Below are 25,571 nucleotides of genomic sequence, written 5' to 3' on the forward strand. Positions count from 1 at the left end.
AAAAATGGGTGAAAATCCCAAAATTTGTCCAGACTTGGCTCCAAAGATGCCCCAAAGAATCAAATGAGGCCAAATTTGGGTCAAAAACGGGAAAAAAGAGACAAAATTTGGGGTAAAAATGGGGTAAAAAGGAAAAAAAAAAGAGGGAGATTGGTGCAGGTTTGGGTCCAAAGGTCCATGAAAGGTTCCTGAAAGACTTCCAGAAGGTTCTGGAGCCACCCCGGGGGTTCCAGACTATCCTGAATGGTGCTGAGCGGTGCTGAGGTTCTAGATCACCCGGGGGTTCTAGACTATCCTGAGGGTCCTGAGTGGTGCTGAGATTCTAGATCCATCCTGAGGATCCTGAGGGACTTCCAGAAGGTGCTGAATCCATCCTGAGGGTCCTGAGCAAATTCCAAAAGGTCCTGGATCCATCCTGAGGGTCCTGAGGGTCTTCCAGAAGGTTCTGGATCCATTCTGACAGGTCCTGAGCATCTTCCAGAAGGTGCTGGATCCATCCTGAGGGTGCTGAGCGTATTCCAGAAGGTGCTGGATCCATCCTGAGGGTGCTGAGCGTATTCCAGAAGGTGCTGGATCCGTCCTGAGGGTGCTGAGCGTATTCCAGAAGGTGCTGGATCCATCCTGAGGGTGCTGAGCGTATTCCAGAAGGTCCTGGATCATTCCCGAGGGTCCTGAGCATCTTCCAGAAGGTCCTGGATCCATCCTGAGGGTCTTCCAGAAGGTTCTGCAGCCACCCCGGGGGTTCTAGACTATCCTGCCGGGTGCTGAGGTTCTAGAGCATCCCACAGGGTTCTAGACTATCCTGCCGGCCCAGATGGTGCTGAGGTTCTAGATTGCCCTGTGGGTCCTGAGTGTCTTCCAGAAGGTTCTGGATCCATCCTGAGCATCCTGAGGAACTTCCAGAAGGTCCTGGATCCATCCTGAGGGTCCTGAGGCTCTTCCAGAAGGTCCTGGATCCATCCTGAGGGCCAGGCTCAGCAGCCTGGGATGAGGCTTGCAGCAGCCTGGGATAGTGGAAGTGTCCCTGCCATGGCAGGGGATGAGATTAAATGATCTTTAAGTTCCCAGACCAGTCTGTGGTTCTGTAATTCAATGTATTCAATGCCTGCAGTGCCAGGGCACCCATCATTCCCCCAGTGATGATGGATTCAGGAGGATTTTACTCATTGCAGTCAAAACATATTTACATTCCTGTCTCCCTGCTCACCTGCCCGTGCCCCAGAGTCATTCCTCTTATCTACTTGTGTGAGGAGTCATTGGAGTTAAAACTCAGAGCAGTTTCTAAAAAAAGTAAGCTAAGGATGCTTGGTAAACTGCATCAAACAATTTGATTTCTGATATTTTTTACTATTGTTTTGCTTTAAAAAAAAAATGTTTTGAAGAGTTCTGTTGTGGTGCTGGGAAATCTCACTTCCTCTGCATTCTGTGTGCTCTCCCTTCCTCCTCTTCCCCTTATTAAAAGGGAAATTTAAAAAGAGAGAAGAAAAACAAATGTCAAGACAAGCTTTAGACTAAAATTTCCCTTTCAGATGTCACCACATTCGCCTAATTTCAAGGAACGTGAAATTTTATGACAAAGAACATAGTAGTTATTAAAAGTAAAAAAATTATCAGTAAATCCCCCCTCAGCAGCACAGATGAGCTTCAAGCTCAGGTGCTGGGAGAGCAGCTGTGGGTGGTGCCACATGTGGGCAAAACGTGCCCACCGAGAGCTCAGCTGTGGATACCGGACACACAAACCTCCACCATTAAATCACAGACACTGTGACTTCAATTTGTTCCTCTCTTGTCTTTCCAGGAGTTTCCAGCTGTGCATGCTGACGCGGAGGAGGCCCAGCCCCACCTGACCGTGCCTCAGTTTCCCCCGGGCTGGGGCTGCTGAGGGAGAGGCACCGCGGAAATGCCTGGGCATAGCTGGGCCGTGACTGCTGCCCGGTTAATGACGGCAGAGGGCTGGGTGAGGCAGCAGCACGTTCCCCCTGGGGCATTTTGGATCTCTCGAGCTCGTTTCCACCTGCCCGAAGCTGCGGGGTTCGTGGCGAGCCTGGGAGGTGCTGCCCGGCACCGTGGGGACACCCAGAGCCTCTCCTGCTCTCTCGTCTTTCTGCCCTCGAATTCTCTTGGTTTTGCGTTTCCAGCTTCTCCCCTTTCCTTCTGCGAAGGGCAAGGCTTGTGTGAGCCCACCACACCCCTAAGGGCAGGCACAGGAGTGGCTGTGATGGAGGAGGGAATTAAAGCAGCAGAGATTTGTGGAAGTCGACCTTTAGGTTTCTTAAGTTTCCCTTGAACTCAAATACACTCTGAGAGCTGCCATGGAGGGCTCCCTGTGCTCCCTACATCAATGAGAGCCGTTCTGTACTCCTGTGTACGTAAAATCCATTACCCTGATATATTTCTATTACACTTAGGTTTATTACCTTTCTAAATAATTTCCTTGCTTCACTCAGTGCCTCACCTCAGCTGATTTGCTGGTGGGTAAATAACGTCATCTGATAGCAACAGCAACAACAATTACTCATTTGTTTCAGGCTGACACCTTCCAGCAGTTCAGGCAGAGGTGGTACCGTTCATCCACACCTCTCTGCTCACCATCCCTCTCCTGTGGGTTCATCTGCCAGGCAGCTTCAGCCCTTGCTTCTTGTTCTGCTGTTCCCTGCTGTTAAAGATGTCCTTTGGTGCCACATCCTCTCTCCTTGTGACCATATTTACACATCGGAATAAAGACACCTCTCCATGTCTGTGGTGAACGGAGCAATTTGAGCTCTTCAAGCCTCTCCCTGTAAAGCATTTTCTGCAGCCCCCATGTTATCATGCTGGCTTGTGTCTGTGCAAGCCCACAGGCTGGCATTTGTGTGTCAACTGAAACGTGTGTGCAGGAGCAGCCTCCCACATACAGACATGTGCACAGACAGGAGTCGATGCATCAGAGCTCATTTATGCCCCTGCACACAGAGACACACCCAGGCCCTTCAGCTCACATCACTGGGGGCAGATGAGCACCCCTGGGGAACCCACAGGGTGCTCCTGACCTGAGCTTTTCCCCCATCCATTAACCCTCATCCTTGGGATTCTTAGAGCAGCTCCTCCTAATCTTCCCCTCCAAGCCATGGAGAAAGATGAGGGCAGGGAGAGCGAGTCCCCAGCTGAGGTCCCATGGCCCAGCTGGCACCCATCCCCTTCACGTGGGTGCCTTTGATCAGTTAATGCCCAACCAGCACCTGGCAAGCCTCACTAGAAAATCCTTAGAGAGAGGCAAGGCATTAATTACTATTATTATAATTCTAATTGCACTGCCTGGATTTCTGCTCTCCTTTGCTGGAAGAGTTCCCGTTGCTCAGTGTGAGCCTGGGGAGAAAGATCAGATGGTGGGATGCTTGTCCTCCCTTCCCTGTGGGGTTCAGCATCTGCAGGGATGGCAGCTTGTTTGCACAGCTTACAGGGCATGGGAATAGAGGGATTCACTCACTCAACCTCAGTGATCCCAGTGGGATCTTGCCTGAGAAAAAATTGAAACCACAGGCTGGACTCCCATACTCCAGCACCACTCGGGATTTTGCATTTCTACCTCACTGCAAAATGGCATTTCATAGACTGATGGAATATCCTGAATTGGAAAGGACACACAAGGATTATCAAAGTCCAACTCTTGGCCCTGCACAGGACCACACCAAGAATCACACCATGTTTATCTGGGCCAGGGAAAGGCAGCAGATGCTTTTCCACACTTAGGAGCAGGCTGAGCAGACTTGTCCACCACAGACTCAATCAGGGAAGTGACTTCTCAACAGCCACTCCCAGGCAAGGTCCACAATCACACCTCCTGCAGCACTTTCACCTAAATCCACTGAATTCTTCCCAGAAATGGCTGAGGAACACTCCTACATTGTTGGCTGTATGGGAGACAGCCTGTGACAGAGAGCCAGTGATGACAACGGTAACATGAGACCATCACCGCTGCCAGCCGGAGGATTGGATCTCTGTGTGGCTCAGCAGCGCCCTGTTGGGATTAATTCATTTGAGCAGCCCAGATGTCCCAATTCTAGCTGATAAAAAGCTGTGGCATGGCCCCTGACCTACATGCCAGGGACAAAAGTCACCAAGAAATCTCTCAGAAATCCCTCAACTCTCCACACAGCCCAGGAGGAGGTGTCTGGGGACAGGGGATGCTGCACCAAGGGTCACATCAGTGACACAGCTGGAGACCCCTGGGGTGAGGGGTCCCCACAAACACCCCTTCTCCTCTCCCACACCTGTCACAGCTCATAGCCAGTCCCACTCCCTCTCTCAGCTCACATCTCCTCACCCCACTGCTGAGAAAACCACTTCATTTTCCTGCTCGTCACCAGTCACTCCATGTGTCCAGAGCAAAACACAGCAGTCCCCAGCATGGAGAAACGTGTCCCAGCAGCTGCTCCTGCAGGAATTCAGAGAGCAGCCCTCTTGGCACATCCTGGAGCACATCCCTGAGCCAAACCATGGCTTGGTGCAGGAGCAGATGCACCCAGAGGAACAAGGCTCAGTGGCACTGACCCCCCTCCACCTGCTGATTTGAGTGGCTCCAGTGGGGTGAACAGCCCAACCAACACCTGGTGACACAGCCAAGGGTCCCCTTCCAAACAAAACCACCCGTTCGTGGTGTCAGGTTACATGCAGAGCTCCTCCATCACCCAGGGCCTGGGAAAGGGACAGCACCCCAGCAGTGCTGCCACAAGGAGCAGAAAACCGCCCCGAGCCAGGAATGCAAGGGAAGGAGTTAATCCCTCAGCCCAAGCTGCTGAAGCAGCGCTCTGGCTCTGCCCGAGGGCACCGTCAGCCGCTGCACATTTCTCTTTGTGAAGTAATGCTTTCCAAAGGAGTTTTCTGGCTGGCTGCATCAGAGGGGGATGCTGGGGGAAAAAGCTGGGAGAGCAGAGGTGTTCCCCCCACACACACCTTGCTGCTCCTATTCCTGCTCACCGGGGCTGCCCGGGGATTGTCCCTCTCCAGCTATTTCCCTTTCCCAAGTCATTATTTGGGTTTCCATGACCTAATACACCAGACTCCAAGGCCAGCCAGGGTCATCACGTGGCAGGTGAGTCACACCTGACAAACCTGCCCTGGCCAGAGCAGGAGGCTGCAAAGAGCTCAAAGGAAAAAGAGAAATGTATTATGGCAATTGCACCTCATCATCCTCTGCACATCCCATCACTGGCATTGCTCCTCAGCAGCTGCAGGAAGTAAGGACTGAGGAAGAAATTGAATTCCCCACACCCAACATTTGATTTTCTCCTTTGTACAACCCTCTCTTCCACCCATCAGGGCACAGCATGGCCCAGGTGCTTCCAGAGGTCCAGGAAGCCAGAAGAGACCCCTCAGCCACAGGGCAGAGTGTCACCAGCAAAGGCCTGTCCCTCTGTTCCCAAAGAGCCCGTCCTGGGAGGGTAGAAATGTTCATCCAGGAGTCCAGGTCATCAGCAAAGTTCTCTACACTAAGGCAGGTCTGAAATCAAGCCAGAAGAATCAAGCTGCAGGTCAGGATGAGGCTGGGTGAGGGCAGTCAGGGTGAGACACAGCCTGGGGATTTTCTGGTAGCTCTGCAGTCCATGGGTTAAGGTCTGGGTGGCCAACACAGGAGACTCACACTCCTCAGTAAAACTGAGAGAGTGATGCCTCTAGCAGAGCTTAAATAAACACCTCAGGGCCCATGGGCTGGGATCCAGGTGAGGCTGGTGATGGCCATTAATGCCTGTTGGTGGCCTGACACTCCATGCAGCTCTCAGCCTGCAGCTGGGGGCTGCCTGTGTTGTCTTTCCTGGCCCTGCTCCCCCAGCAGCAGGACTGAGGCTCAGGAAGGAGCTGGCTGAGCAGAGGGAGGTGCTGCAGGTCATTAAGGACTCCTTTGATGAGGCTGCTCCAGGAACACCCAGGGCAGCTGCGTTCTCTGCAGAACTTCCTCGAGCCAACAACCAAGTGCTGCTGTGACCTCACGGGGACTCTGCCCACCCCAGTGTGACTGAGACACGTGGGGACAGGGGCTGGTCTGCTCTGCACTGTTATAACCTCTGCTCCTTCTCTCCCAGAAGCAGGACAGGCCTGGTGACTCCTCTTACACCCAAGTCCAAGCTCCAGTTAACCCAGCCCGCTCACCTTGAGGCCATTTGTGCTGTACAAACATCCCCCAGACAGTGAGCGCTGCCCAGGGCACTGCAGTGCTCAGGATTGCTCAGCTTTGCACCATCAAGATGTATTTTTACAGCAGCAGCAGCAGCCAGGCCCTCCCATGGTAACAGGCTTTCTTGGAAAGTCTGATTGCTGCATCTTCCCAGCAGCTCTCAGGGAGCCTCACCCCCTCCCCAGAGCCCCCGAGACCGAGCCCCAGCTCGGATGTGGAGAGGGATTTAGCAGAAGCAATACAAGAAAAGCCATTGTGCATTGCCAGGTCACTGCTGCATGTCAGCAAGGCACTGCTGTCACCCGGGGTGTCCCCAAGGACTCCCCAAACAGCCCACCTGGAGCTCAGGTCGGGCTCATGGGGCTCTTTCATCCCCCATTTTTGGGGAGAAAACCAAGCTGAGAGCAGCTGGCTGCAAACCCAGCACCAGCCTGGGGGCCAGGCTTGGGCCAGGAGAGCCACACGGGGGTCTGGGGCCAAGGACCCCCAGCCAAACCTCTCTCCATGGTGTTTGTCCCCCTCCACTCACATTTCAACAGCAACAAATTGCTGGTAATGAGCCGTGTCTCTCCACAAGCTGAGAGCCTTTGAGATCAAAGATGCTCTTACACAAAACTGAAATATCATCAGTGGCCTTTAAAGGCCAGACTAAGCTTCTGAGAGAAAAAAAATTCAATTTTCTGTAGATCTAAATTGAAACCATTTTAATGCTCATTAAGATAGAGGGACCCAAGCAGATTGTGTGGGTTGGAAGACAGGGAGAGGAAAAAAGGAGTTATTATTGACATTTTAGTTTAGGTCTTTATTCTATCCAGAGCTCCCCACTCCTGGGCAGCAGCTTTGAGTAATGCTATTGTTAGCACTGGAACTGTAATTCCAATGTCCTTTTTATAACTGGCTTGGGAAAAAAAAAAAAAAAATCCTGAAGGTTTTGACTTAATTCAAAGTAATGGAATTTATAGTGGTAAAAGGAGACTTGAAAAGAGGAGAAACGTGCAAACCCCTGCCCTGTTGCTCTCTGTCATGGGGTGGCCACGGTGTTCACACACCCTGGGCAGCCTCTCTGGAGTCTTTCCTGGAGTCCCTGGAGGGTTTTAGAAGCCGTGGGGATGTGGGGACCTGGGACACGGGTGGGTGATGGCCCTGGCAGTGCTGGGAGACGGCGGGATCGATGATCCAAAGAGGATTTTCCCAGCGCTGCTCCCTGTGCGCACCCGCAGAGGGCACCAGAGCCCCAAATGTCCCCGTCCCCCCCGGGCGGTGTCACCTCCGGGACAGCCGGGATGCTCCTGGGAATGTCCTGGATAACACCGACCCAGCCACCTCGGGATGTTCCTGGGAATGTCCTGGATAACTGACCCAGCCACCTCGGGATGCTCCTGGGAATATCCTGGATAACAGCGACCCAGCCACCTCGGGATGTTCCTGGGAATGTCCTGGATAACACCGACCCAGCCACCTCGGGATGCTCCTGGGAATATCCTGGATAACAGCGACCCAGCCACCTCGGGATGCTCCTGGGAATGTCCTGGATAACTGACCCAGCCACCTCGGGATGCTCCTGGAAATGTCCTGGATAACTGACCCAGCCACCTCGGGATGCTCCTGGGAATATCCTGGATAACAGCGACCCAGCCACCTCGGGATGCTCCTGGGAATGTCCTGGATAACACCGACCCAGCCACCTCGGGATGCTCCTGGGAATGTCCTGGATAACAGCGACCCAGCCACTCAGGGATGTTCCTGGGAATGTCCTGGATAACAGCGACCCAGCCACCCAGGGATGCTCCTGGGAATGTCCTGGAGAACACTGACCCACACACCCAAGGATGTTCCTGGGAATGTCCTGGAGAACACTGACCCAGCCACCTCGGGATGCTCCTGGGAATATCCTGGATAACACCAACCCAGCCACGCAGGAATGCTCCTGGGAATATCCTGGATAACACCAACCCAGCCACCTTGGGATGTTCCTGGGAATGTCCTGGATAACAGCGACCCAGCCACCCAGGGATGCTCCTGGGAATATCCTGGATAACACTGACCCACACACCCAAGGATGTTCCTGGGAATGTCCTGGAGAACACTGACCCACACACCCAGGGATGCTCCTGGGAATGTCCTGGATAACATCGACCCAGCCACCCAGGGATGCTCCTGGGAATATCCTGGATAACAGCGACCCAGCCACCCAGGGATGCTCCTGGGAATGTCCTGGATAACAGCGACCCAGCCACCCAGGGATGCTCCTGGGAATATCCTGGATAACACTGACCCACACACCCAAGGATGTTCCTGGGAATGTCCTGGAGAACACTGACCCACACACCCAGGGATGCTCCTGGGAATGTCCTGGATAACATCGACCCAGCCACCCAGGGATGCTCCTGGGAATATCCTGGATAACAGCGACCCAGCCACCCAGGGATGCTCCTGGGAATGTCCTGGATAACAGCGACCCAGCCACCCAGGGATGCTCCTGGGAATGTCCTGGATAACAGCGACCCAGCCCCAGCAGCCCCATTCCTGTAACCCCTGCCATGGCCTCAGGTCTCAGCCCGACAGCTGGCTCCATCCCCAGCACCTCGCTGAACCCAAAATTCCACCTCCAGCTGTGGCAAACACAGCAAAACTATTGGAAAAGCTCTTGTGGGAATGTGCCACTGTCCTTGTTTCCCCTGTGCTGCGGGCCTTGTGGGTGGGAATCACTTCTGCTTTAGGAAAAACCCAAAACCCTGACATGTGTTTTCTGGCCCAGTCTGACCTCAAAAAGTACCAGTGAGAAGAGCTGTGTTTTGGCAGAGGATGGCATGAACAGCTCCAAGCACACAGTGGCTCCTGGCACATGGGGGCAGGAGGAAAGCTCCTGGATTGCTCCTGGCAATCCCAGCCTGGAGAGGATGGTGCCTGCTTGCAGGGCAGCCACAGCCTGAGACACAGAGACAAAATGTTTGGATGTCCCACAGTGCCGTGTCCAGCCACAGATGTTTCCATGCTGGGAATGGGAACTCACATGATTCCCAAATTTGACAGTGTCTGTACAGCACAGTGTGATGAAAGCTGAAGTACTTCAGCCACTGGTACAGCCAGGGAAGCAAACAGGAGTCTCTCCACTCCAGATTTAGCTCTTTATTGATTTTCCAGCTGCATCCATCAGTCATTGTCCCAGTGCTCAAATTACCCATTAGAGATAGATCACAGAAATGAGAGGAAAACAAGACAGGCTTGTGGTTTTGATGAAAAACGCTAAACATCCCAAACAGCAACTTCTGGAAGGAAAATCTTTCCTTTTTAGGGTGGGGACTGGGTTATATTTATTCTTGAACAGCTCAGAGGCTGTTCCTGACTGCTTGTGGTTCAGGGCTTGACATCTCCCAGCTCCCACAGCCCTTATCCCTGTGCCAGTGGCAGCACTGTGCCCTGCAGGAGGGACTCAGAGGCCTCCCTCCAGCCCAGCCTGTCACCTGTGGCAGATTCAAGGATAAACATAAAACCAGTTTCAAATTCCTCATGACTGCGCTGGGGTGGAGGCTATGTCCTCTGTCCACGCTGCTGCTTCCTCCCACCTCCAGTGAGTCCCTGTGGGTGACTGCAGCTGGGTCACATCCTGGACCCCTCTGAGATGTCCCTGGGATTAAAGGGATGTCCCCTGTGCTTGTATCCATCCCCCCACAGCTGCATTGTGGAGGGACCCAAGGGTCTGGAGATGCTGTTAACATCCCATCGACATGGAAATGCCCTTCCTCGGGGTTTTACTACATGAATTTGATAGGGTGTGGGTGAATGGCTTCAAACTGAAGGAGAGTAGGTTTAGATTAGAGATTAGGAAGAAATTCTTCCCTGGGAGGGTGGGGAGGTCCTGGCACAGGGTGCCCAGAGAAGCTGTGGCTGCCCCTGGATCCCTGGAGGTGTCCAAGACCAGGGCTTGGAGCAGTCTGGGATAGTGGAAGATGTCTCTGCCCATGGCAGGGAGTAGAGCTGGATGGGCTTTAAGGTCCCTTCCAACCCAAACCCTTCTGTGATTCCATAAATAAATCCATGACCTCCACCTTGTGAAGAGACTCCAACCCAAGGATCTGCACCATGACCCTGTGGCTCACCAAGGCAGCGTGGGGGATGTCCCCAGGGTCCCCTCCTGCACCCAGAGGTGTCCCCAGAGGGGAGGGCTGTGTGGCTGTGCCCGGGGCCGGGCTGGCTGTGCTGACTCAGCAGCTCACACCCTGTGTAAACTCCCACCAGCTGCTGCCCCTGCCGCTGTTTGCTCAGCCCGCACTGCTCTGTTTGCCTTTGGGATCACGATGGAAGGAGATGGCCTTTGGTCCAGAAAATGAGGCAAGGCAGCTCCAGGCAGCTGCCTCAAGGATCCTCCAGCATCTTCTCTCCTTCAGCTCCTGCAACCCACCAGCACCACCCAAATTAAAACCTCCACAGATCTCTAGGAGCTACAGAAAAATGTACTCGCCCCAGCCTAACCCAGCTGCCACGCAGCCAGGAAAATTATTTATTATCATTTCCTTGCAACAGAGAGATGGAAATAAAAAGCACCCACCCTCCAGAGGTGCAAACAGCAGCAGCTGCAGCATCCACGCTGGGATCTCTGTACATCACAGTGTAAAGTCCATCAGGGGGGAAAAAAAATCCAAGTTTTTAAAAAAAACCTCACGACCTAAAACCAGGAACCAGAAAAAAAACCAAATGGTCGAGAAAATAGGTTGGGCCCCTCCCTCTTTGCTATAAAATACAGATTTCTAAGGCGACTTTTCACAAGACCAGAAGCGAGGTTCCTAAAGAGTCTGAGCTTGCAGCCGAAGACACCGCACAGGCACAAATCCCACGTGAGAAGCTGCTGTAGGCACGAGAACCTCCACCCACGCCGTGGCCTCAGTGGTCAGCGTAGTCCTTGGTCTCCACCCCGGTCTCGTTGAGCACGGTTGTCCTCATGATGGCCTCGGTGACCGCGTAGGGGTCGCAGTTGGCCGCCGGCCGCCGGTCCTCGAAGTAGCCGTAGCCGTCCTGGCCCACCTGGCGCGGGATGCGGATGCTGGCGCCTCGGTTGGCCACGCCGGCCGAGAACTCGAAGATGTTGGAGGTCTCGTGGTGGCCGGTGAGGCGCCGGGAGTTGTCCCTGCCGCCCCGCGGGTCGTACACGCAGATGTGGTAATGGTGCCGCTTGCTCAGCTTCTCAATGGCAGCTTCGATGTGCCTGTGGGAGAGGAGAGGGGGTTCAGCAGGTCCATTTTGGGGGTGGCACCCCCTCCTCCCTTGCAGGGACAAGGACAGCCATGGGGACACCCTGATATGATCAGCTGCTGTTAAAATATTGAGCTGGGACAGCCCCAACCCTGCCTGCTGCAGCCACACAGGCAGGGAGACACTTTGATACGGCCCAGGGCATCCCCAACCTCCCAGGTACATCCCAGAGAGCCCCTGAGGACTCACTTGAGCCCTGAGGCTGCCCTTGAGACCCTCCCAGGACTCACTTGAGACCCCCCTCTCTCCGCATCTCCTCGGTGCTGTAGTTGGTGTGACACCCAGCACCGTTCCAGTTGCCCGTCATTGGTTTGGGGTCCAGAGTGGCCACGACCCCGAAGTCCTCGCAGACGCGGTGGAGGATGAACCGAGCCATCCAGAGGTGATCCCCCATCTCAATGCCTTCACACGGGCCCACCTGGAATTCCCACTGGAAGGGGCGAGCAGATGCACAGGTAAGGATGGGCAGGTGGGAGCCTCCCCAGCCACCACATCCCCCCACTCCCAGCCCAGGTTGTGCCTGAATTCCCTTGGGAATCGGCAGCAAGGATGGGGAGCATCGAGTCAAGCAACAGGACAACTTTGGCATGCAAAGATAAAGAGGGATAAACTGCTCATCACTATGTAAAACAAATCAGAGGAGTTTTCAATCAAAACAGAGGTAAATAAGCACCACATCTGACTGAGGCTGGGGCTGCTGTGAGCAGGACACTGCAAACAGGGCAGAGGATTAATGAGGAGCCTGTTAGTCCTTCCCAGGGCTGCTCCCTGCCCGGCTGGAGCCAGGCTTGCACCACCCACGGTGACTAAGCACAGGGTGACGTCTGCTGGCATGGAAGAGGCTGAGCCCAGGATGCGGAAGGCAGCCAAGAAGGATCCTTAAGAATTTGGGGCAAACAGCAGGGTCGGTAAAAGTCCTGTCTCGGCTCCACTGCTGATAAGCCCCCGCTTATCAGCGCCACATCAGCAGCAGGAGAATCAGCACCCGCAGTCGGTCAGTCTGGCCACCCTAATGCAATCAGGGGCTCCCTGCTGCTCACTCCCAGATAAACCCAAATCCTCCCAAGTGCTCCCCAAGGCCGTGTCCCAGCCGAGCCTCCCGGCTCCCAGTTCCAGAGCAGGGCTCAGAGCCCATCACTCTGCACACGGTGTTCCTGCAGCCTGTCCCTCACATCCCTGCTCCAGTGAGGGAGCTCCCAGCTCAGAGCTCAGGCTGAGCTGTGCCAGGAGCTCGGAGCAAGGCAGGAGAAAATCAGGTTTCCATTATAGCAGTGCAACTGCTCCCACCTGAGCAAAATCGATGTGAGGGGTCACTGGATTCAGTGTTCCAGAGGAGCTGGGTTATTCCAGCCTCAGGATAACTCGTATCCATCACGGGGAATGGGCTGTGTGAGGTCATCCACACGTACCTGGGACGGCATCACCTCGGCATTGGTGCCACAGATCTTCACCCCCGCATAGAGACAAGCCTTGTAGTGGGACTCCACGATATCACGCCCATAAACCTTGTCTGCTCCAACCCCGCAGTAATAGGGGCCTGGAAAAAACAAGGAGTCAGCACCCAAGGTTGCTTTGGGTAGCAACAACAGCATTGTAGGGTAATTCCACACTCCCAGGTACCTGCTGCCATGGGCAGAGGATTTATGGGAATTAAAATTATCTTTTTCTCCACAGGACATCAAGCCACCGACCCCAGCTCCAGGACTAGCAGTGTGAGCAGTTCATCTCTGCAACCTCAGCCTTATCTGGGCAGTTAAATAATACTTGTAACACATCTGTTGGGAGGTGGCCTCGAGATAAGGAGAGTTTGGTCTGGCCCGGGGCACCTCCCTCACCCTCTGAGCACATCAAGGGTCTGAGATTGTTCTGACAACAGCTGGCATTGTTCACGGCTGGAAAATCCAAATCGCTTTGGATGGGGCTTGATATCTTCCTCATTCAAGCAGGTCAGGCAGAGATCATCTCCCCGCCCGGGGGAAGGGAGATGTTGCAAGCAGCCGGTGCACACAAAACTCAGGTTGGGAAAGCTCTGTCTCTCTCGCAGGCTGAGGAGCTGGCTCGCTGCTGCAGGAGGGCACAAAGCGCCATGCCAAGCCCTTTCCCCAGCAGCCAAGGCGAGGAGGTTTTTCCAGCCCAGTTCTCCAGCCCTTGCCAAACAAGTCGTGCTGCTGAGCTGTTTGTGCAAGCAGGGTCCGGGAGCGGCTGAGGCGCTCTGGGCAAACAGCCCCTACCTGGGCTCATCCCTGCGGGCAAAGCTGCACCGGGGCTGCCCATGGGCAGCTGCCACAAGCAGCAGGGTGGGAATGGAGGGGAGGTTCTGGAGCTCTTACCCTGCGGGCCGGGGAAGCCGTTGTCGGGCCAGCCGTAGGGGTGCCCGTTGATGCCCAGCAGTGTGTACTCCTGCTCCATCCCAAACCAGGGGTGGCTGTCCCGAACCAGGTCCATGACTTTCTTGCATGTGTGTCTCAGGTTGGTCTCTGGGAGCAGAGAGGTCCGGGTTGGAGCCGTGCTGTGAGCCAGCACCCACCACAATCTGCTCCATCCCACCCCGAGACCAAGGCTCCACCACCACCAAGTGCTTCCCACAGAAACCTTCAGGAAATCATGAGTGAATCCCCCTTCCTGCTCACCAAATTCCTCCTCACAGTTACTCCATCACCAGAGCATCAGGCCACACGTCAAGAGGGTTTAATCACACTGTTCCCCAAACCACAGCTGATGGTCCATGAACATCCTCCTCCTCTTACTCACAGAGAGACCAGGAGCCTTACCCCAGTCCCATCCTACAGATCAGCAGACCTGGGAACAGGGGCTTCCATCACTCCTTCACCCCCATCTTCTTTCTACCAGCTGCATCTCAATTTTCCTTATCTTTCTGCAGCTCCATGGTTTGGTGAGCATCCAGACTGGCTGGCCCTGCCTTGGCCTTTTGAGGTGCTCAAGGCAACTGGAGATTTGCCAGGAAAACACAGATAGCACAGAACTGTCCAGACATGGGACAACGTGCCAGGCAAGGGGAATGAGAGCTTGGACCAAGACATCAGCAAAAAAAAAGGCTGAAAAACTGCTGGGACACGGACAGGCAGGCTCCAGGCTGCACATTCTAACTTAACATGAATTATAACCTCAGAGCAGCTACAGTGGAGCGTGGGGCTGGGGGGAAGCAGCAGCAGAGGGGAGCACGGAGCCCACACAGCCCTTGGGGTCCATGGAAACGGGAAGGGCTGGAGGCTGCACCCCCCTGACCAGCAGGGCTCTGGGCTGAGCTCTCTCTGCCCCAGGAGCCCAGGATCTCTCTTTACATCGGAGGAGCTGCCGGGCAGGAATCTCAACCCAGACACTTCCCCCTCCCGTGTCTGGACGCTGCTGGAGGAGGAATCAGCCCCGTCTTTCCCCTGAGACAGATACCTCCTTCCTCCCCCTCACAGCCAGCGGGGCACAGCCCTGCTCGAGTGGCAAATATCCGGTTATTTGCCGGCAAACAACCCCTCCGGGAGCCCCTCAGCTCGTCCCTGCAAACAGGCTCCTTTTCCTGTGTCTGGGGCTTTATCAGAAGGACAAGACGGACTGCAGACTCGGTGATAAGACCGAGTTCTGGAGCTCTTTGCAAAAGGTCACTCTGAGCAAGCACACGCCGCCTCAGCATCTTCTCCTTCCTTTTCTGCAGCCTCCCAGCAACCACAACCCCGGCACTCCAAAACCCCCGCACTTCCAGCTCCTGCTCCCCCGGGGCTGGGCGAGCTCGGGCTGGGGAGTCGGGAGACGCCTTTGGCGAGTGCCGTGAGTGAGTTCCACATCTCGCTGCTCTTCTCCTCTCCCCGTGCCGCTAAAACAGGTTCCTGCAAACAGCCACCGCCACCAGCGCTGGGATTCCGGAGCCTCGGGCCAAGCGCTCGGCTGCGCCCCAGGACCAGCGGTGCGGAACAAGCGGCCCCCGGGGGAGGTGACACCCTAAAAAACGAGGGGGTGACCCTCGGGAGCTGGGGGTGCTCACCTGCGGGTTTCCTGTTGTACTTCAGCACTTCGCAGAGCACCAGCTTGTTGGGGTCCAGGCAAAAAGGGTCCCTGAACATGCAGACCGGCACCAGGAACATGTCACTGTTGGAGCCCTCTGCCTGTGCCGTGCTGGAGCCATCGAAATTCCATTCGGGAACATCTGCGAGGCAGGAGAGGGGCGGAGGTGGGAAAAATGTCCGTGTAGGGATTGTGCCAAATGCTGGTGGCTCAGATCCGGGATGGAGCACCCGAGGGGCGCTGAGTTCCGCGGGATGTCAGCCACAAAGGCTTTCTCGCACGTCCCTCGAGCCCATCGGTGCTCCCTGAGCATCAGTGTGTTCATCCCCCCCAGCACCATCAGGCACGGGAAGGATCGGTCCCAGCCACCCCACCTCCCTCTGCCAAACCCCATCCAGATGCCGACACGTCTCCATGCCAGTTTGCCTGGTGGAAAGGGGCGAGGAACTCATCCTCCCCTTCCCACCCAGCGCTAATAGCAGAGATTAGCGGATTAAGCGAACCGCAGGGACGCAGGCTGGATATTTACCCTGCAACCCCACCAGAGAGCTGCAACAGGTACCGCTGGTGCCACGCAACCCGGGAGAGCCCGTCCTATCTCGAAGCACCCCAGAACTTTTCCGAGGCGATGCTCAGGGCCCTGCGCACCGCACCACCCATCACCCGGAGAGCCAAGCAGCCGCGTTACCTTCGATGCTCTTGGGCTCCTTCTCGAGGGTCCTGCTCTTGCAGCGCACGCCCTCGCCGCTGCCGTCGATCCACACGTAGGTGACCTGAACCCTCCCATCCTGGGGCAGCCTCATGTACTGCTCCCGCACCAGCTTGTTCAGCCTGGAGCTGTGCGACACCGACATCGCGACGGCCCTGCGGGGGCGCACAGGTGAGTGCCACATCCCCGCGGCCTCACCTCCCCACGATACCCTACAAACCAACCTCCCAGCCAAGCCACCCCAGCTCCCCCCTCCGCACCTCCCCGGGCGGGACTCGAACCCGCGGCCCCCGCGCTCACCGGCGCAGCGCTGCCCGCGCCCGCTCCGCCCGCGCTTTAAAGCGGCCGCGGGCGGGGGAGGCGCGGAGGCGGCTCCGCCCCGGGCCCCGGCCGCCACCTCCGGGACACCCACTGAGGAAGGACGTTCAGCATTGTTTTCTTTTCTTATTAAAATATTACTTATTAAAAACGCCGGCTATGGCGCGGCTAAAGCGACGCTTTGTTGGAAAACTAGAGAGCTGTTGGCTGAATAGCTTTTTATTAAAAATAGCCGGGTGTTACTCGCTGAAAATTCTATTTACCGCCTCCGGTCTCCTCTGTGTGTGTGTGTGTGACCCCCTTTGGCCCCTTGTTTGTGGAGGGTTCCCTCGTACACGCGTGCGGGTGTTTATCTCCCAGCTGGGGAGGCTCCCCCCAGCACCCCAAAAGCCAGGCTGGGACCGTGCCCTGTGTGATGGAATGGACTTGGGTGGTCCTGGGGACATCAGCGGCATCGAGATTCCCGGGGACAGGGGCAGAGAGATTCCCAGGGACAGGGACAGAGAGATTCCCAGGGACAGACAGATTCCCAGGGACAGGGGCAGAGAGATTCCCAGGGACAGATTCCCGGGGACAGGGACAGACAGATTCCCGGGGACAGGGGCAGAGAGATTCCCAGGGACAGGGACAGAGAGATTCCCAGGGACAGAGAGATTCCCAGGGACAGATTCCCGGGGACTGGGACAGACAGATTCCCAGGGACAGGGACAGACAGATTCCCAGGGACAGGGACAGACAGATGCCCGGCAGCCCTAGCAGTACCTCTCTCCCCCCATCCTGCTCTGGACACCCCAGGAATGACCCCTCCCCACCCGGCTTCAGCCCCTCCGCGGCTGCAGGGCTGGGTTTGCCCCCAAGGTTTTCCTTCGGAGGGAGGAAAGGCTGAGGGCTGCAGGAAAAACACCGAAATCTCCCACGTCAGCCCTCCCCGTCTAGAAACCAGAGTTTTTTAAGCACCGGAGCGTAGTAGAATCTCTTTAAACCCCCAGACTCTCCACGCTCAGTCCGTGCTCTGCTGTGATTTACAGGCAGCTAAAGATCCTCAGCCAACAGGTGTGAATTTGAGTCGATTATTTCAATATAGCAGCAATTCCCAGCTATTGAGCCGAACGCAGATCCAATTAGGTGAATTAAACGCCTCGCTGCATTCCCAGTTTTCCATAGATCCTGAGAGGCTCCCACGTGTCGGGGCAGACAGACCCCAAAGGAGCACAGCCAGCGCTCCGGGGGTTATCTCAAATACTCCCGGATTGTTTTTCTGGGAGGAGGACAAGATTCCAAAGAACCTCCCCTGCAGCAAACCCGGCGGGGTGAGCGCGCCTCGACTCTCCAGCCCCGGCTTTCAAGTAGTTTTCCGATGTTACAAAAGGAGAAAAGGCTTTAAGGCATGACTGGGCTCTGAAGCAGTTGTGTTTTTGCTAATTTCCCCGCTTCTTAAGGCAGACTCATGTTTGTGGCTGCCTGACTCACCCCCAGGAATGTTTTTTCTGCAAAACACCAGGGGCAGCTAAAAAAAAAAACCTTTCACGGCTGAGTGCGCCCCGCAGGACATCTCCTCCCTGAGCCGAGACTTCAGCTCTGTTTTTCCTCTGAAGGTGTTTTGGTCCCGCAGGCAGATAAAGAACAGGGAAGAAACCTGAAAGCACTTGGGATTGCACAAGAACCAGGAAATGAGATTGGCAGCGGGAGAAGCAAAACTTAATTAGCAATTTTGGTGACCGGCGGTGACATCAGTGGCAGCGGGCTGCGGGCGGGCCGGACGTCACCCACCCCACACCCCTGGGTGCTGCTCCCAGCACAGCGCCTGGGAGGGAGGTTGGCACACGGGAATGTGCCCAAGGTCACTGACAGAGCCACTCGGGTCTCCCCCGTGTCCTTGGAGCTGCCCCGGTGACATTCAGGGTCTCCTGCGGCTGAAGCCGGGGTGCAGCTCCAAAGCGGCCGCCTCCCTCTGCGGGGTGTTTCAGGGACACATCCGCCAATGTGGCTGCAAAGCTCAGCATTTCCTCATTCTTGTTTGGAAATCGTCCCAGGGCAGGAGGAAATGCACCCCTGGGTGTGCGGCCCTTTCCCGGAGGCGTTGCGACACCGAGCCGGCAGCGGCTCCGCCGGATCCTCGGCTCCCTGCTCCCTTCTCCATCCCAATTTCCATCCCAGTTCTCCATCCTCAGGGCTGGAGAAACAGCGGCCGATGCTGAGCAGGAGGCACAGAGATGGATCTGCATCCCTTGGGAAGGATCGCAATCCCCACCCGAGGAGAGGGGAGCTGCATCCTTCAGAGACAGCAGGACCAGCAGTGATGTGATGGGAGAGTTCACCCTGCACCTTCCCTGGCTCAGGGAAGAGGCTCATTCTATTCCCAGTGAAAGCTCTGGCTGTGCCCACCTGTGCACAAACACCTCAGAGCTTGAGTGGGCTCAAACCCAGGGAGAAATGAAAGAAATTCCAGGCTGAGTTAAGGCAGTAAGCTGGACTGGGAAGCAGAGCTCCTCTGTGAACAGCTGGGCACCAAAACACGCAAAGGGGGAGACAGAACAAGCACCAGCAACCCCTCATCTGCTCAGAACCTGTCCCAGGAGGGCAAACACGGTGGGTTTGTGATGTTTGGGGACAGCAGGGACACAGGTGTGGAATCACAGAATTCCTAAGGGTGGAAAAGTCCAGCTGTTACCCCAGCACTGCCAAGGCCACCACCACACCAGGTCCCAGCCGTGGCCTTGGGACCATCCCTGCCCAAACACCACCCCCGAGGCAGCTCACCAAATACACAGAATTATTTCATACCAAAAAGGATTTTAATCAACAGGAAAAAGTGTTTCTGCCCTGTGAGTTTGGGCACCTGCTCAGGCAGTTTTTCCTGGGATCTCACCACAGCCTAATTCCAGCCATTCCTCTGGCACCAGCCCTGTCACAGCAATGACAGCCGGCACAATCCACACCTGCATCCTCAAGGCTCTGGAATAACATTCCCCCCAAGCAAGCCCACGCTCTGTGCAATCAGCAGCCTCCTGCCTGCTCCCCTCCACGCCAGGTACAGTAAATATTAACTTCCCGACTCAGGGAATCAGTGACCGGCCCAAGGTCGGGCGGGCGGCGGAGCCGAGGGCAGGAAAGGGCGCAGGGATGTCCTTGGAGAAGTAAAATGTCACAGATTAAATCTCCAGAGGACTTTGTGAAGCCCTCTGAGCTGCAGCAGAGAGGTTTCTCCACATGGAGAGAAGCTGATGCTGCTTTGCTGCTGCAGCCCAGCCCGGCTGGGATGTCACCCCAGGGATGCAGGATGCAGCAGGGCTACTCCCCTTTTATTTTTATTTTTGGGGCTGATGGATCAGTCTGGAGACCCAGACAAGCCCTAAATACTCCCAGTTTTTATCTTTCTGACTTCGAGGCTTTATCAGCCTTCGAGCATTTGTCAGCCTTGCCAAAATGCACCAAAGATATTTTTTTTTGCTTTGATAGGATAGTAAGAAATCATTAGGATTTTTTTCAGATTGAAAATCTTCAGTAAAACAAAAGGTTTTACTACAAAGGGGCTAAATGTGGATTAATTCAGCTCCTGGGGTGACTTTTTACACCTTCCCCAGGTGCTGCAGCAGGGCAGGGGGCTGAGCCTCGGCTGTCAGATCCCTCCCAAGAAGGATCATCCCTGGGCACAGCGTGGGGATTTTGGGATGAGGAATTTGGGTTTTACTCGGAATCATCCTCCAGGATTCAGGGCTGAAAAGTGAGGGAGCTTTTCCCCGGTTGTTAAACCCCCAAAGCACCTCCCAGAGCCCTGGGAGAGCATTCCCAGGCTCCAGGTGAACATCCCGGGCTGGTTTTTGTCCTCCAAACACTTCGGAGGTGAGATTAGAGCGAAGGCAAAGAGCAGGATGGGCAGGAGGAGCCCGGCACAAACACCATAAAGGGATTAGAGGGGCTGGGGGCAGAGCAGGTGGGGATTTTCCTGCACTGAGCTGGAAGAGACGGATTTTTCCAGCCCAGGAGAGCAGGGGGATGCCGGGGGGGAAGGTTCCAGCAGGGCTGCAGGAACTGGGAATGGGCAGGGAGTGGAACTGGGATGTGGCCAAGGTGGGGCAGAGCCACTCTGGGGGGTCCAGCAGAGACCACCCAGTGCCCAGGGGGGCTGTGCTGCCATTCCCTTGAATTGAATATTCAATTTAATTCTCAATTTAATTCTCAATTTAATTTTAAATTTAATTTTCATTTTAATTTTCAACTTAATTTTCAATTTAATTTTGAATTTGAATTTAAACCAAACCCACTTTTACACTTCTCCTGCCAACCAGCTGAACTGATGCTTCTTTACAATTAAAACACATTCAGGCAACAGCAAAACTCTTCAGATTTGTGCCCAAGCTGCTTTGCCTCCATTCAAATAGTGCTGCCATCCCTTTTTCTGTGAACACACATGTAAATACATATATATATATAAATATATATATAACACATATAAATACATATAAATACATATATATGACATATAAATACATATATATGATGTATAAATTAATTAATTATTAATTATTATTATTTATAATTAAATAATAAATATTAAATATTTATTAAATATTAAAGATAAATCAATTAAATTTATAAATAATTATTTATATATTTTTATATATATTTATATTATTATTTAAATACATATATATGACACTTAAATACATATAAATGACATATAAATACATACATATGACATATAAACACACATATATGACATAAATACATATAGATAACATAAATACATATATATGTGATGTATAAATACATATGTATATGACATATAAATACACATATATATTACATCAATACATATATATAACATAAATACAGATATGACACATTAATACATATATAACATAAACACCTATATATGTGACATATAAATATCTATATATGACATATAAACATATATATGACATATAAATACAGATATGACACATAAATACATATATATGACACATGAATATATATGACAAATACATATATATAACATATAAATATACATATATATGACACGTAAATACATATATATATGATGTATAAATACATATGTATATGACATATAAATACCTATATATATGACATATAAACACATATATATGACATATATACATATATGACACATAAGTACATACATATTACATTTAAATACATATATATTACATTAAAATACGTATGTATATGACATACATATATATCTGACACTTAAAATACATATAAATGACATATAAATACATACATATGACATAAACAAATATATATGAGATATAAATACATATATGACACATAAATACATATATAACATAAATACATATATTTTATATTAAATAGAAATATTATATATACACACATATTTAATATAAATATAAATATATAATAGATATATAAATAGATATATACATATAAACATAAATATAAATATAAATATAAATATAAATATAAATATAAATATAAATATAAATATAAATATAAATATAAATATAAATACAAATATAAATACAAACATAAACATAAACATAAACATAAACATAAACATAAACATAAATATAAATATAAATATAAATATAAATATAAATATAAATATAAATATAAATATAAATATAAATATAAATATAAATATAAATATAAATATAAATATAAATATAAATATAAATATAAATATAAATATAAATATAAATACAGCCTCCTTTTCTGCAGCTGAATATTTTGGAGGTTGTTTTCAGCTTCAGGGGGTGTGGACATCTGTAAGAGCTGCCCTGAGCATCCTCCTCCTCCAGCCCTCAGACAGAATAAACCCCAAACAGCTTCCCTGGGAGGTTTCACCTGAATTTACTCTGTAAATCTCTGTAATCCTGTGACACCTCAGGCTGCAGGAAAAGAAACTGGGGGAAAAGGAGCAGGGAAATGAGAGGAGAGGGGACAACTTCCAGCCAAACAGAGAGTGCCAGGGCAGGAAAAGGAGCACAGAACCCACTGGGGACAGGGACCAGCTGGAATTGCACCCAAACCTTCCTCAGCATCACTCAGAGCCAGGAGGGAGGAGGAACAAAGCAGCCCCAGCTCAGTTTGGGCAGTGGAACCACCCAGGGCTTCTTGGGTGACAAAAAGGACCAAATTCCCTGTGATCCCTGCAGAGAGGGACCCAGTGGGCTCTGACTCACGGGGGGAACTCTTTTCTCATCTCTCCAGAGCTGGAGCTCCCCACACCGGGAGCAGAAACCCTGACCCACGGGCTCCCACCCAGCTTTTGGCTCCAGGGAGAGGGCAAGTGACAGAATGGACCAAGGGAGATTGAGGTTGGATGTTAAGAAAAAAATATAATAATTATTTAAAAGCTTGTAAAGCAGTGGCACAAGCTGTCCAAGGAACTGATGGAGTCACCCATCCCTGGAAGTGTCCAAGGAAACGTGTGAGTGTGGAGGACGTGGTTTAGTGGTGAGCAGTGCTGGGCTTGATGATCTTCAAGGTCTTTTCCAGCCTTAATGATTCTACAATTCTGTGATTGCTGCCCTGTGACCTCCTTCCCCAGGCTCCAGCCAGAATCCTGGGGTGCAAACCCAGGGAAATTTGAAAGTTTTCAGCAAAACTAAACATCAAAAACCTCAAGGTGCATCAAAGCTCCCACAGCAGCAGAGTGCTCAGAGTCTGAACAAGCAGCAAACCACCAAAAAGATGAACTCCCTTTTAATGTAAATAGAATTATCAGCAGCAGGGATTGATGCACCTCCTGGCCCAGCTGGTTTCCCAGCTGTATATCCTGTTTGGCAAGCCCATATTTCAGCCTTACACAAATGCAAAGCTCTCTCACTTCCCTCCCTGCCCCCAGCCCCTGGCTGCTGCCAGCAGAGTTTTCAGAGCAGCTCCACTTGCTCTGGCTCAGTCACGAGGGGATTTTGCTGAAGAAAACAGGAGGAGATTCCTCGCTGGTGGTTTTTGTTTTCTCAGTGTTTACCCAAACCCAGTGCTTTCCTCAGCAGTGTCATCTCCTTGCAATCACATGACTTCAGGAGCTGGGACTTTTAAAGGGTAAAAAAAATTATTTTATTATGATTTTTTAAAAATAAAATTATCTTATTATTATTGTTTTATTTTGATTGATAATTGAGCAACTTTATAGAGCTTGCAGGGTTTGACCTTTGATAGAACAAGGCTGCCTTGAAGAGGTGCAATATCTGAGGCCTCTGGTGCAGCTGGGTGGGTTTTTTGGTGGCAAAAGGGTTTTTTTTTAGGGAAAATCACCTTCCTGCCAGCTTCTTCACAAAGAAAAGGTAAATTCTGGCAGGTTCCTGCAGAGCAAAGCAGCCAGATGTGCTTAAAATGCCCCAAATCTGGCAGCAAAATCCCCGTGCAAGGAGCAGCTTTGTCTCTGCTCCCCCTCTCACCTGCATCTCCTGCATCTCCTGCATCTCCTGCATCTCCTGAATCTCCTGCAGCTCCTGCAGCTCCTGCATCTCCTGAATCTCCTGCAGCTCCTGCAGCTCCTGCAGCTCCTGCACTGCTTCCCACACAGCCAGGGCACGGCTCTCACACCTTAAACCTCCCTCTCTTCCACCCTCCGGCCTCTCCACGCTGCAAATTAATTAATTACCCCTTGGTAATGAACACGAGGAGCTCTGGGATGTCCCCGATGGGCTCATGGCAAGTGTTGATTCCCCTGTGCCCGAGATGCTGCTGAAGGCTCCGCTGCCCTCTTGGCTCCAGTGACCACAGAAAAGTCACAAAGGAAAGTCAAATTTATTCTTCTGTGGGACCAGGAGCTTGTCCCAGCTCCATAATAATAAATATATATATATAAAATTAATAATTTAATCATTTAATAGGTGCTGAGGTTGTCCTGGCTGCAGTGGCCAGGGCGGGTGGTGGCAGTGAGGAAGGGACACTCAGATTGACCTCACGAGGTTCCTCCCACCTCCAAAACTCCGTGGAGGAAGAACAAATCCCTCCCAAGAGCCAGAGGAGCGCGATGAGTTCGGGCACTTCCATCCAGCGAGGTTTGGCCAGCTCAGCAACAGGAAACAACTTTGGGAGTCAGCACCCAAAAATGTGGGGAAAGGCTCTGGGGCAGCCCTGGCACTGCTGGCATCACCCTGGGGACCACTGCCTCTGACATCATCATCATCATCATCATCATTAACGCTCATTAGCTGCATTAATATGCAAAATAACTGATGTTTGCTGGGCAGGAGGGGCTGTGGGGAGAGGGGGAATGTGCAGAAGGAAGCGTTTGCAGGGGTTCTGCTGAAAGCCTGAGCTGTGCCTGTAGGATCTGTCCCTGTTTCCCTGGCAGCAGTGAAAAATCTGGATTAACAAAGGAATGGTGTGGCCATGATCCTTACAAACACACGAGTTCATTCAGAAAGGCATAAGGAAATATTATATATAAATATAAGAATTATATATTACATATAAATATAAGAATTATATATTCTATATAAACAGAACAATTATATATTCTATATAAATATAATAATTAAATATTATATACAAATAGAACAATTATATATTCTATATAAATATAATAATTAAATATTATATATAAATAGAATCATTATATATTCTATAATTTTCATACAGCTATAATACAATTTGCATATACAATATAATTTTCATATATATTATATATTATATATTATATATTATATATTATATATTATATATTATATATTATATATTATATATTATATATTATATATTATATATTATATATTATATATTATATATTATGTATTATTTTCACCTTAAACTACTATAAAACCATTTTCCTCAAATTGAATAGAGACCACAATCCCAAAAGTTCCTTTAAATCAAACGTGTCTGGAATGGAAGGTTTTTCCTGGATTTACTTAATGCTGAGTAACTGCTCAAAGTGAGGAGAGGCTTTGGAGGATGCTCAGGGTAGGTTTTGAGGTTTAAATGTAGCCTGAGCTACCCCTGCTTGCAGGACTGTAAATATAATTTAATTCCTGGTTATTTGCCATTCCTGGGAACAATTCTGGGTTTCCAGATGCCTGTCCCGAGGGAATCCCTAATGAAGAGTTGGTTAAGAACAAAAAGGTGAATGTTGACCTGCAGAAGTGTTTAGTAGCAAAATCATTGGAGTTCTGCTCCCTGGTGGAATAAAAA

The 25,571-nt window shown here is 51.6% G+C and overlaps 1 protein-coding gene across 3 annotated transcripts; it reads right to left on the reverse strand.

Annotated features, from left to right (window-relative positions):
• Positions 1-10,618: 10,618 nt before the first annotated feature.
• LOC131586632 (glutamine synthetase) lies at positions 10,619-16,466 on the reverse strand. 3 transcript variants are annotated; one of them, XM_058853680.1, is made up of 7 exons: positions 16,385-16,466; positions 16,104-16,279; positions 15,396-15,557; positions 13,732-13,878; positions 12,811-12,938; positions 11,632-11,831; positions 10,619-11,354 (listed from the first exon to the last, which is right to left on the reverse strand). In XM_058853680.1, exons 2-7 carry the CDS (start codon positions 16,267-16,269, stop codon positions 11,033-11,035), a joined length of 1,125 nt encoding a protein of 374 aa, XP_058709663.1. In that variant the 5' UTR covers positions 16,270-16,279; positions 16,385-16,466; the 3' UTR covers positions 10,619-11,032. The 3 variants fall into 3 exon arrangements, with proteins under 3 accessions (XP_058709663.1, XP_058709662.1, XP_058709661.1); XM_058853679.1 differs by having other exon boundaries at positions 16,425-16,447; XM_058853678.1 differs by lacking the exon at positions 16,385-16,466 and having other exon boundaries at positions 16,104-16,308.
• Positions 16,467-25,571: the final 9,105 nt, after the last annotated feature.

This window comes from Poecile atricapillus, chromosome 20 (assembly GCF_030490865.1).
Source record: "Poecile atricapillus isolate bPoeAtr1 chromosome 20, bPoeAtr1.hap1, whole genome shotgun sequence".
NCBI lineage: Eukaryota > Metazoa > Chordata > Aves > Passeriformes > Paridae > Poecile > Poecile atricapillus.

Coding starts and splice junctions, on each gene's coding strand:
- LOC131586632 (XM_058853678.1), bottom strand. CDS start 16,308: ATGTGGCACTCACCTGTGCGCCCCCGCAGGGCCGTCGCGATGTCGGTG. Junction 15,558..16,103: donor GGAGCCCAAGAGCATCGAAG/GTAACGCGGCTG, acceptor CCTGCCTCGCAG/ATGTTCCCGAATGGAATTTC. Junction 13,879..15,395: donor GTACAACAGGAAACCCGCAG/GTGAGCACCCCC, acceptor CTCTGCTCCCAG/AGACCAACCTGAGACACACA.